This window comes from Podarcis bocagei (genome assembly GCF_964188305.1).
Source record: "Podarcis bocagei genome assembly, chromosome: 3".
Taxonomy (NCBI): Eukaryota; Metazoa; Chordata; class Lepidosauria; order Squamata; family Lacertidae; genus Podarcis; species Podarcis bocagei.
The window spans coordinates 47,202,404-47,215,801 of NC_138127.1; the positions used below are offsets into that span (position 1 = coordinate 47,202,404).

General features: G+C 36.7%; 1 protein-coding gene across 13 annotated transcripts in view; it reads right to left on the reverse strand.

Annotated features, from left to right (window-relative positions):
- Positions 1–13,398, reverse strand: part of BCLAF1 (BCL2 associated transcription factor 1) — a 25,975-nt gene continuing 12,577 nt past the window's right edge. For 3 of the 13 annotated variants that reach the window (XM_081187868.1, XM_081187870.1, XM_081187869.1), the window contains 6 exons: positions 11,321–11,426; positions 8,757–8,841; positions 7,761–7,936; positions 6,515–6,695; positions 3,693–3,839; positions 1,412–1,654 (listed from right to left, as the gene is read on the reverse strand). In XM_081187868.1, coding sequence (XP_081043994.1) covers positions 1,427–1,654; positions 3,693–3,839; positions 6,515–6,695; positions 7,761–7,936; positions 8,757–8,841; positions 11,321–11,426 — 923 coding nt within the window. In that variant the 3' untranslated portion in view covers positions 1,412–1,426. Of the gene's footprint in view, positions 1,331–1,411; positions 1,655–3,692; positions 3,840–6,514; positions 6,696–7,465; positions 7,627–7,760; positions 7,937–8,756; positions 8,842–11,320; positions 11,427–13,398 lie in introns of those variants that run through there. The other 10 variants (XR_014006338.1, XR_014006339.1, XM_081187872.1 and 7 more) reach the window with 10 other exon arrangements.

Genomic DNA, 13,398 nt, shown 5'->3' on the forward strand with positions numbered 1-13,398 from the left:
TTTTAGAATTTTCACATCTTTATTCCACTGAAGACTGAAAACATGAAGATATCCAAATGGTCAAGTTATTTATCTGAAGAAAACCCACGGAAAATACTATTTTACAAACTGGGGAAAAGATTGATACATTTGGTAGCTGGATCAATATTGCCATGAGTTTTCTGGCCAACACTTTCACGAGATGTCAGTGAGTCTTCCTCTAATGTTCCTGCAGTAATAATGTCATTTCGTTATACACACTGCTTAAATGTTATAAATGGATAGCATCTAGTGCTTTACATAAGACTATGTTTATTATGCATGTAAACTCGGGGGGGGGGGGACACTGAAACATGCTTGTGTTAAAGGTAACTTTTTCACTACAATTTACCTCTTTCTGTCGTACGCCTAAAGGTTTGGAATGTAGGACAAGTCTTCTTGTAAGAAAAGTATGCAGAAGGTCAATCTACTTTTAGTGCTGTTGCACAAACAGTTGAGGCATTTCCCCATTAGCAGTAAGGGTATGTGGACGGAGAAACGTAGCACCTGTTAAGCTACAGCTCTACTTGTCAGATCTAGATCAGTTCAGAAGAGAACTCCCATCGTGTTCTAGAAATGTGAATGTATGAGAGAATTAATAAGATCCCAACACTGACTTGCATAATGTCCTATTTGCACTCATTTTTCAGAAAATGGGATACAAAAGATAGCAAAGTACTCAGGTTCTCAAACGTGATCAATAGCAAGCTTTGTGAAAACAGATTGCAAATCCTTAATCTTGCAGTGCTGTTCAAATGTTGAGACATTTGGTGGCTGCATTAAACAAATTATTAGTCTCCCACCCCAAATCAGTCAAAGTAATATTATGCTGCAATTTAAACATAAGCCACACAAATAAAAAGTTCAGGAAATTACTAGCTCCATCATAGAATTGATCTTTAGTACTGATTTATTTTAAAACGCTGCCTCAAGATTTAGATGTGCAGACCTAAGTTTTACTTTAGAATAAACACAGCTGTGGAAGGGGCAATGAAATACAACTTTCAGGGTTCTCTCACCATATATTCTGGACAAAGCAAAGTTACACTGCTTATAACAATCAGTAAACATTTTTAAAAGTTGCTCATGACAAATAGTATTGTACTTTTTCTACTTGCTTTTGTATAATCATCAACAGTTACTATTTAGTGAGATTGCAAAAGAACAAAAAACAAAAACTAAACTAAACTACTCTCCAACAATAAAATTTAAGTAAAATGCTTACATTCATTTGAAGACAAGTCATATTATAACGCTGTGTAGATAGCACATAGATGTTTTCAGCTGTAGTTCATCTTCAAATTTACTATTCCTGTGCAAAAAGAGATGAAAATGTTTGCACTATTTACACTTTGGATTTTTAAGCCATTTAAAATTAGAATTAGAATTCATAGAGCAATAAAGGAGTTCATAAACCAGAACTACTTACTTTTTCTTCTTTACGTCTCTCCTTGTCTTCATTTTCCATTGTTTCTTCTTCATCTTCCACAAGCCCATCCCCTTGGTATTTGTCATGTGTCCACTTTGGACTGCTACCTGATTTTTTGAAGTTGAATCTTCCTCTGCTACGCTGGAAAGTGCCACGACCTCTTCCTCTTTTAGCCCAGTAATCTACACCATCATCTCTGTCATCATGCTAGAGTAAAACATGGATTAACAATGGAAAATTAAGCATCTAACACACTTTATTTGGAAAAGTTTAAACTGCCTGCTTCACATAGCTAAAAACTGTAGCTGAGTCATTTGTTCTTGATGTTCTGAAGCATACAGACATACAAAATTGCCCGATATCAAGTTAGAATATTGGGTCCATCAAACTCAGCATTGTCCATTTGGACTGGAAAGCTTGTGCAAAACTATGTCTTGGGTAGAGGCATCTCCCAGAGCTGCTACCAAAGTTCCCTTAATTGGAGATGCCAGTGATTAAATTTAGTGTGTTAGATATACAAAGCATACGCTGTACCACTGATCTAAGGGCCCTCATCAATTTGAAGGAACACAGAACAGATTATTCATAGTTTTAGGTGCAACAAAATATCTTAGTCATTTGCACAGGCTTCTGCTTGTCTGATTCAATATAAATTGTCTATGATTCAATTATCTATACTACACCCTCGGGTTTACCAGTACTAATTGATGGAATGCAAAAATGTATGGGAAGAAACAGTAAATAATGGGTTAATATACATATTTTCTGAAAAGTCACATGGCAGGTTTTGCTACATCAAAAAAATCAAAGAAAACTAACCATGCCCACCGTATCATTCTCTCAATTTCCAATGTTGAGGAATGAGTGTGGTTGCAACTATAACTTATATAGTCAAAACTCAGAGGAACTCCCAAGATTTGCAGAAGTACAAAAAAACAGAATAAAGTGGAGGATTCCCAAAACAGCCCAATTAGGGCTAGGTATGTACAATGCCTACAAAATGTTGGCTGACTGCTGGAGGAGGGGGAAAGGGGAACAAGCACTGTTAACATTTTGTTGCAGATCACACTTACATTACATTTTTTGATTTTCATCTATAAAAATCTGCCAAGTGAGCAATCAGAAAGATTTTACACAGAAATGCAAGTTCCCAATATTGACATAGTGTGTAGACCATGAAACAGAACACAGGACAGAGAAGGCTATTCAGATATAGCCTTGACTTTCTTCCCAATGCAAACAGGCTAAAAACAAGTTAAGGAATTGCAAAGCCCAAATCACTTTGGATAGACGACAGGACTTCAGTGGCCTCCTTGAATGGATGCTTTTACTTTCCCTCCAATAAATGAATTGCTACTGGAAATGCTACTCTGGGGGCAACCCTTTGGGGGATAAACTTGCCCATTGCCTGACACTGGACGACCAGGCTAACACTGATAGGGAAGGCATGAATAACTCTCTTTTACCTCATAAAAGCAGCACAAGGTTATGGTGCAGGTAAAGTTTGTTGTAAACACCCCCCCCCCAAAAAAAACACACCTGGGTCTAAGGTGCATCAGGAGAGAATACAATGCAAAAATGTGCTTTTCTTTCTAGTCATATATTGACCAAAGGCTTTTGGTCAGGGAAGCATTTATAACTTCCTCAGGGCCTAAAAGGTACTTGGGGGAGGCGGTTGGGGTGACCAGGGCAAGATTTTAATGTTTATTCAACTGAAACCAGTGGTGCAGTTACTATCGGTTTCTCTCACAGGTCTTATGCAAGCCAAACACCTTACAGTTGCAGGTATTACAACTGTGAAATCTGCTATAGAATAAGGTATTTACAACTTTGTATTGCAGGAGTAAGTCAGGCACCCCCAAACTCGGCCCTCCAGCTGTTTTGGAACTACAACTCCCATCATCCCTAGCTAACAGGACCTGTGGTCAGGAATGATGGGAATTGTAGTCCCAAAACATCTGGAGAGCAGAGTTTGGGGACGCCTATTGTAAGTGCTAGACTTTCTTTCCTTTTCTCTTCACAACTGACAAGCAAGAGGTTGTGCAAAAAGACCTGTCTTCTACTGCTAGTCATTTCTTATCAGCCTACGTAGACGGATATAAAAGCAAGTATGAGCTCTAATGCTCCCCCTATAGGACTCTTAAGATTCTTCAAATGATAGAAGATGCTTTAGATATTGCCTACATAAATTTGCTTATAAGACAAGCTTTGAGAAAAGATGCATGCATAATAGTATGGCACCCACCAAGAAGTATTTCTTGCTTTTTGGGGTATATTCAGGATCCCATTCCTCCTCCTTCGGTCTCTTTTGAAAAGTAGTGTTTGAGTTGCTGGGACCAGTATTTGTTCCAGCAAACACGCCTCTGGCTCTTCCTCTGCCCCTAATTCGAAACTGATTAACCAAAGCATTTATGCATTTAATTTGTTTACACAAAGCAAATGATAAATCCCTAATGCATGAACTAATATGCTTTGTTATCATTCATCAGATAATACCACACACAAATGAAGTGGCTTATGGATCAATCTACAGAATTTAACAGCCACTTTAAGGTAATGGCATTTTAGCTAGCAGAAGAGCGTTTACATTTTTTTTTTAAAGGGGCGTATCCAAGATAACACTTTGAAAAAGTAGTATATGATAGTGATAAATTTCTAATGTCTAGTATTCCACGGAAAACACAAAATTCAGCAATTTTTGCTGATGCTTCTAGTTCTCCAAAGAAGCAGCTTAAAAGCCTAGCTTTGAAGGATGGAGAAATTAAACACATGTGTTCGGGAGTTACTGTTCTCTTACTGCACATTACAATGAACAATCAAAGTCTGGTAGTCTAGAATATTCAACATAAAAAGCAAGAAAGGAGAAAAAGTAAGAGACATGGAAAGAGCCTAGATTTTTAAAAATGCATTTTAACTGAAATAGCACAACAGAGATGTAATAGGAAAAATACTTTCAAGTAACTTAAAAGAAGTAGCATTAAAAAAACAGTCTTGACCTGTTTCTAGTTGCTGGCATGGCAAGACCCACAGTTCTGTCCAAGTCATAGCTGCCTTTCAATGTTTCATACACTATCCTATATAGAAGGCTCATTTATAACAGGAACTATATGGCACAATATTACTTACACCAAAAACATTAAATGATTATAACTAAGGTATAAACCACATTAAGTAACTAATTTGAAGATCTTGGAAAATGGACTTTGGTAACATTTCTGAAAAGATAAAAAGATTGTGGTGTAGTGTTGAGGCAGATGTGGAGGAGCAACTGCTATAAGGAAGAAAAGAATAGGTTGCCTGAAGCTTAGGTTCTTAAAATTACATACTTACATTTATATTAAGTATGTAAATTCTAAGTCTAATATATAACATGGGGATACAGAATTTGCATACAGGATTGCATGCTTGGGCAAGTGCGTTGTATTGCCCTTTAAGTCCACTCACATCATGTGAAGAAAACAAACCAAATTATTGAGCGCACATTAAGAGTCTGCTGAAAGACCAGCAACTTCTAGCTCTTCTTTCCCAAATCTTTCAATTCCAGCTGGTCATTACAAGAAGCTCAAGTGCATGAGCTTGTTTCCTCGCCCCCCTTCAAACCCCTTTTGCTTCTGTGTGTCTCTCTTTTGATCTAAAGCCCAAGGGCAAGGACTACCTTTTTGATGATTTTTGTAAGTCACACCAGAGTCGGTTTTTTTTTCTGCATGAAGAGCAGAATAAAAATACTTTAAAGAAATAAAAGAAAGCACCACTAAATCATCTCTCTCTAATATACTTATTTTCCACCAAGTAATAGCGTTTCTTAAAATTTAAAACTGGATACACCCTCAATAATGATAACCAGTCCCAATTCCATCTTCCCATTTAAACTACTAAAGCTGTTAAAATGTTGCTTTATATTTCACAGCATACATGTCATTCCATAACAAGAATGTTATATATCCCTTTATTGTTGATTATATTCTTGTGTAACTTCTTAGGTCAGTTTTTACAAATATTGGTTGCTCACAGTCCAATTGAACATAACAATTTCTTGTAATTCTTTAAAATACTTAGCCCTAGTTTAGGTACCCTTGATAAACTATAATATTTTACTATTAAGAATTTAGCTATCCTACTCTATTCTGAAACAATGAAACCATAAGCACAGCAAAGAAGAGACCCAACAACAAGCCAACTCTGGATTATTTAAATCTTGCAATTTTAAGGGCCTCAGGATTTTGGCATTTGCAATTAACAGGCATTACTTAACTGTGACTACGTGTCACACAAAACCAACACCTTACTAGTGAAGTTTGGGTTGAGTATAAGTAATCCATTGTTCGATTTGGCCTGCAATGAGATGTAGGCAGTAAAACTGCATCTTGCTCCTCCCCATAATGAACTCTCTCATCCCATTTTAAAGCACATGATACTATCCAGAGTGCAATGAACTTTAGCTCAATACAAATAAGGCAACTGCTTTAAAATTGTATACACCTGTCTCTCATGCCAATCTCAAATAATGGATGAATTGGCTCCTTATTTGTCACTGAACATGAAAGCCCAGATGGCACTGTTTCCTCTTGTAGTCACGCATTACTCTGGTTAATTTGGTCCCTCCTGCTCAACACTGCTCATGATTAAAAAGAGACTAGAACTACAAAAAAGCAAAACAAAGAATATAGAAAAAGGAATACACACAGCAGAAAAACTTACTCCTTAATTATCATCAACAAGGTAGAATATTCTGTGAGAAAATTCACAATCAACTTTTCAAACACTTAAAATCATGACTACCAAGCATATGTGCAAGCTAATGGTAGAACACAATAGGAAACACCGCAGGTGTGACTAAATGTTTATTGCGCATATTTTTATTATTTTAAGCCAAAAAAGATAAATATATCCCTATCTAGGATAGGATTTTATATATTTCCTCCTTACAAGCTACATTTCCAGCAGGAACTTCTTCAAAATGCACTTCCATAATATTTCACATAAAACAACTAAACCCTAATAATTTGAATGCAGTTATTATAATTATGACATTAAAAAAAAATGAGGAAAAGTATGGTAGAAACTCACAAATGTGCCTCTAGGTCTTCCAACTCCTGTAAAACCTGGGTATTCTTTCTGCTCGTGATGGGGTTTAAATTCTTCATCTCTTTCTTTCTTGCTGTCCTTTTCTTCTCGGGAACTGGATGAGGAGGAAGATGGGGAGGAAGTTGAGGAAGATCGAGAACGGTCTTGCTCTCTTTTTTGTTTACTGAAAAATAAGAAACCATACTGTTTGCTGTAGCATCCTATACATAGGATTTATTTTCTGTGCCCATAGAAGCTATCCTCTTTTCTTGTTTGAATCTAACGTGCAGTATTATTACACTATCCAGTTTCCATCTATAACTCTTTAACAGCTACTGGCTCATTAGCACCTAACAAGGAGAACCTATTAGCCAGCAAACTAATTTAAATATATATGCATGCTTTACAATGGAAGAGAGAATAAAAGGTAGGGGGAAATCCCCAAGGGTAAAATTCTAAAGTGATACTATTTCATTTATTTTGTACATCTTACCAAGAAGCAAAAATTGATATTGCCTTTTTGCTATATAAACCCAGGGTGCAGAAATAATCAGCAACTGATGGTTGTATGGACATCAGTGTAAGAAAGTAAACAGAAAGTGCAAGTAAATCCATGATTATGTAAGTAAGAGCAGGAAAATATGATCTTCACATTCAATTTCCCCAAAGCAAATACATTTGGCATTGATTTTATAGTTTTTATAGAATATAATACAAATCCCCAAAGGTAGATATACCTGAAGTAATTCTTATCACTGCTACAAGTTCACATTGAGTAAGTTGCTTTATTAAAGACTAACCTGTTTCTCTGAGCCCACTATCTGTCTTGAGGGGGGGAAATAACTCTCACCCCCCCTTTCCCACATTAAGCCTACATGTCAGTAAAATTCTCATAATCTGGGTGTTATGAGTTGAAAAAGTGCGGAATCAAGCATAACGAACCAAAGTTCTTACACAAACTGTTTACAGAAATGTACTGCATTGAAGTCCAACCTCCTGATGTAGCCTGGATAATAGGACAGATTAATTTGTCATTTTTTTTCAGTGTTAGCTTGCTATTCCAAAGTTTTTGTCCTCATCCACCATAAGCCGTGTAAAAGACAAATACATTTTTGCTGTAAAACAAATAATTTTAATTGTTTAAATTTAGATGTTCCATTGTACAGTGATAACTGAAAGCAATTAAGCTTATAATTACAAAAGTCTAATTAGAAACTAAAAGCCTGATTATGGGAGCTAAGCCTTTTACCTGTCATCTTTGTAAGATTTATAATCCTTGTAATCCTTTGGAATTTTCTCCTGCTTCCTTGATCCACTGGATTCCCTGGAACCTTTAGAGTCTCCTCGTTCTTTACTTCTTTCTTTTCTACGACGGTCGATGTCATGTCGAAGATCTGCCGCATCACACTTTAATTTTTTATCTCCCTGGATCAGAAATGTGCAGTGTTTTAGTATTAAAAACCCTTAAGAGAATGAAATAGGAAATCAACCTCTTTGCATGCAATCCTATACACACTTTCCTGTAAGTAAATCATAATGAACCTAGTGGGAATGCATCTAAATAAACAGGCATAGGATTCCATTGTTACCCAGCTATGTAAGCGATATTCCCTTTCCCAATAGTTCTTTTGCACATTTAGTAGAATGATCTTTCACAGAAGAGAGTAAACTTGCTTGAATTGGGACTGAAAAGTTACTCTTACAAAAAGAAAGCAGACCTGAAAGAAGCTTTGAAGTATTATCCAGGAACAAAACTTCAATATAACAGCATCTTTAACAATTACTAGGACAGTCTAAAGAAAAGCTTATTTTACATCCTTTGTGGATAACATTGGTAATTAATGGATTGAAGCCAGAGATAGGATACCACTCGTGAAACAGGGCTTTCTGGATATCACACCCCCACCCACCCCCACTTAAAAGGGAAAAAAAACTGCTCCTGAGAGTGAAAGACTTTAGTGCGACTGGCAAATTCGAGAATTAAGCAAATTCAGAGAATCCATTGTCTATTTTTCTAAGAACAAAAAGTACAGTAATCCTTTTGTGTCAAAGTGATAAAATGTCACAATTAGATTACACAAAACTGGTCCACTGCATCCTTCGAAAATGACCAGAACTAGGTCAGACCTATTATCACTTAAGACATAAAATGATAAAAGCAGAATTTGTAAAACATGCCTCTGGGATAAAGGGCTTGGATGCTTTAAACCAAAACTAAAATTAAGAATATCAATTTAGAACCTACTTTCTGAGTTTCTTCTTTAAAGGCTCTCTCTTCTCCCGCTAAACGGGTATGCTTCCTCAGGGCACTTGGAGAGATGTCAATCCTCCTAAATGCAAGATTTTTAAAAGTAATAATTATGGCTGCCAACATTCATCTCTGTCAAGTGGAAAACTGGAAACACAAAAGAAGAAGTGCCATTGTGCAGTCTAAAATTGAACCCATTTAAAAAGTACAGATACATCTCAAGAATAAAACCCATAGGCCTACCAGTCAAATCAAAATAGCAACAGCTACACATTTCCACGAAGTTAAACCAACAGCAGTATTCAAAAACCACATAATGCAATTTCAGGGGCAATTTCAAACTAGAAAATTCAAATGCCTTTTTACATTAACAATACACAGACATAGCAACTCCACACAGAGAAAAACAAAACCTGTAGTTCATTTGACAGGTATCATCATTCACTTAAACACACATAGCTAGAGTTAGGGAGTAATGTTTTATATCCTATTTAACTTTTTGCAAACTTAGGCCTTGAGTCAAAGAGCTATATATCAGAGAAAGCCCCAGTGAGAATTCCAATTCCCTTGAGCAATTGCACTGTATGTACTTTTGTAACTACATACAGTTTGTGATACAGTACAGAGGATAGCTATGGGAAAAGCACATATAGTTCCCTTTGCTCTTTGTATCCTGGCCATAAAGTTTCGTATCCCCTCCCCGACAGGCCCAGCCCATCCATTAGCTATACTGAGACCTTCTCTTCAGATGGAAGACTGAGAAGAGCATATTCACACACTGTCCCTCAGTCTGGTCATCCTTCTATTTAGCACTCAAGGAGTTCCTACAAGGCTTTTAACTGGAACTGGGTCACCCAGCCTTGTTCTAAGGAAGAGTAAGCAGTTTAAAGTTTAAAAGTAGTACACTGTTAAATTTAAAAGGTATTTTCTGGCTGCCATGGTGTCAAAGCAGAGACAAAGACACCCTTCAGAGCCACCTGGCCCACAATGCCTCTGTCTGCAATGATCCTATGTTCTCTAGAATTCTTCATTAGAGTGAAGCACTGCCAAGTAGGAAGCACTGGAGAGAGCTCATCCATACTGCTGCCACTGATGCAGCAAAAAAGACCAAAAGGAGTAGGCAGTAGATCAGTGCATGGGAATGGTACACTGGGAAGCAGTGCTGGCTGTGCCCTCGGGTACCAGGAAATTTTGTGCTGGTCCTGCCAATATACACAATTACCATTTAAACTGAATGAAGCACTTATTGATTTACTTACAAATATTTCTATACTGCCCATCAACAAAAAATTCCCTGGGCAGTTTACATATAGAAGTTAAGCTATGAAATGTAAAAATAGAAGAAAGACATAAAATATTAATCAATTAAAACAGCATCAGAAAACAATAATAGTGCACAGAACTTAAAAATACACTAAATCTAAACGACGTTTGAAAATAAAAAAGTATTCATTTGGCACCAAAAAGACCACAACCTTTTTGGAGATAACATTCTACAACTGGGGCCTCACCACTAAAAAGGCCCTCTACCCAGTGGCCACCCACTTCACCTCATTGGATGGGAGCACCTACAGACAGACCCCTGAATATGATCTTGGGGTCCAAGTACATCTACACGGGAGGAGACTATCTTCAGTCAATACCAACACTGAGCCCAGAAATTGACTAGGAGTTAGTGCAGTTAACAAAGCATTGGTGTTCTTTTTGTCCTATTTTAAACCAGCTGGATTTTTTGGACTGTTTTCTAAGGCAACTCCATATATATCTCTTTGTGGTATTCCTATTGCTTGCCTTTCTGAACTGCACTGTAAATAGGCCTTTATACATCTGGAAAGGTTCAGCTAATTAACACTGAGAATACAGTGGTGAACATATTTTTTTAATTTAGCAGGAACACTCCCACAGAATAATCTCAATCTAGTGATCAGGTCTCAGCACAAGTCTTCATTTCTCTGCACTTAAGCTGTCCTGTCTCCCTCACCATAACCATAATCATATCCCGCTTCTTCCCCAGAAACAGGTATCAGTATAGCTATATACCAAATGCTGCCCAGGTTCTGCTAAGGAGAAGGACACCTGGGCACTATGATGTCAACTGCCAAGTCATCTCCATATTCTACAGAGCAACTAAGGCTTCAACAGCAGTGCCAAACATACCAGAAGTCCTACAGAGCCCCATTTCAATAGGTCTCCATCCATTCACAGGGGGGAAATCTAAACCTCAAGAGGAAGTAACCATGACAAGGGATTCATATTAAATTCCCCACTTTCAGATCTCCAACCTCCTGCCTTTTTGAAAGAAAGAAAAACCCAGTCAGGAGTGTGTCCTATTGCAGAAACATTTTCAATTCATGAAACATTTTCAATTATTACCAGACTTTAACAATTAAGTATGTATCACAACTGATCTGGCAATTTCCCCCAATAATTTCTTCTCCATTCCTGCTCCATATTTATTTTAGATAAGGAACTTATTGGTTCACTAAGAAGTTATTTATCTTTTGGAGAGTAACTAGTATTTCAGCTAGGCAAGAAGCAGAGAAAACTATGTAATACTGCACCTGTGTATTTCAGGACTCTTTTGCCGGGTGCTATGTTCTTCAGTAGACTTCTGATAAGCAGTGAACCTCTCACTTAGGGTCATTCCAGCTGACTTGAAATATTGTTCTGTTGGTTGCAGAGGACAAATACTGTCTAATTTCACTACACACACACACACATATATATATCATACCAAACAAGGATGTAAAAGAAGCAAATGAATTCTTAAAATATACAAGACACAAAAATAACATTTGTTCCCACATCTTTCTTAAAGTACAGCAACAGGTAACCATTGTATTTTACAATTTTCTCTACACATACACACTGCCCAGTACCACTACTAATTCAAAAAATGTAACTTTTTAATGTCGGAGACAGTTCTTTTTACCAAACATTTTTGCTTTGTGCCCAGAAGAGCAGAATACATTGCTGTATTTGTAGAGGAAAATATTACAAATTTAAAGAGAGCTTCTTTGGTTATTTAATTAATTGATACATATAGAGCTAAGTGTTCTTCATTAATGATGTAACCCTACACACGTTTATATTAGAGTAAGCCCTCTTAAATTCACTCGGACTTATTTCTAAGTAAACATATATAAGATAAAGATATGGGAGGTTTTTTTCTTAAAAGAAACACAACTTCTTCTTTTCAGACCAGAATGAAGACCTTAACAGCTGAATATATTTAAACATCTGGCATCTTGGCAAACTTGGTAGCATATTTTAAAGTTTCCTTTTTTTACCCAAGACCATTAAATTAGTAACACACATTACATTTTGAAAGACCAGTTCAACAGATGTTTGAATGTAAATGTAAAATAGAAACACGTGTAAAATTATAACGGACTGTTAAATGCTACAAATAAAGCAAGCTATCCGCTTAACAGGTCAATGTACATCTGTATCAACTTACCGCCCAACATCCAGCACATCTCTCATAACCAATCATTAAAACTTGATATGGCCACTACAAGGGTAGTGCCTCAATCATAATTCCATCAAACACAGGAATTTGAGCTAGCAACTCAGTTTTTGTGCCATTTTTGCCAGGAAGATAGAAGGTTCAACTTTGCCTGTTTGTGCATCTGTTATCTTTCAACAGCTATTTTACTTTTGTAATATGGATTTTGCCATTTCAAAACACATTCCAGGACCTAGTTGCAATGAAAAAGAAAATATCACTGGGCATTTTCAGCTCTAGGAAAGTGAAGAGCTGTTTAGTCTAGCTGCATTGCACCAATAATGTAAAATTACTACTACGCTTTTACCAAAACTCGATCCACAGGTTTTGTTTTGTTTTTTCAAGTGTGTAAAAAGATTTAAATACCTTTGGAAACAAATTATGATTTAGACACAGCACTAATTTGGTCACAGATTAGTGATATCTGGTCAAATTGTGTATTTTATATATTCACTAGAACCATTCAATTTAAATGATCTCTTTAGCTAGCATAATATCAGGGATTTCATAATTTGGTAAAACATTTTCTGGGTAGGGAAGCTTATTAAGATTTATTTTGCAGTCTCAAATTGGCATGAATAAAATCTCAAATTGGCATGAATAAAAAATGTTTAGAAGATCAGCTGACAACCACAGTCGATGTACAAATATAACACAAGACATACAGAAATGTAACTTTCTATCTAGGCCAAGATAAATACTTCATTCTAAGGGTGACATCCAATGATGTACACCCACTTGTATAAAGAAAATCTGCTTATGCAATATGACTACTGGTTTCTCTTCTCCACCCTCCAGCTCCTTGCAGCTCCAAAATCTGCTCAAGGGTCCCCCAACTCGCCAGGGCAGATTTGGAGGCATGCAAGGGAGAGAAGGAGAAGAAGCTGGCTTGTTACGGGAACAAATGCTGGCTCTTGCCATGTTGGATCTCATCCTATAGTAGGCAAAAAAATCAATTGTTTGCTCCTCCCTTGATGAACAATTAGCAACATCTAAGTTAGTACAGTGAGAGAAATAAAAGCATAAGAAAATGATTTTTTTAGTAACTTTATTATAATATTGTGCCCCATGTTGCATAACTGTTAGAGATCTGGTCAATCAGTCCATATACTATGTTATTTTCAATATTTT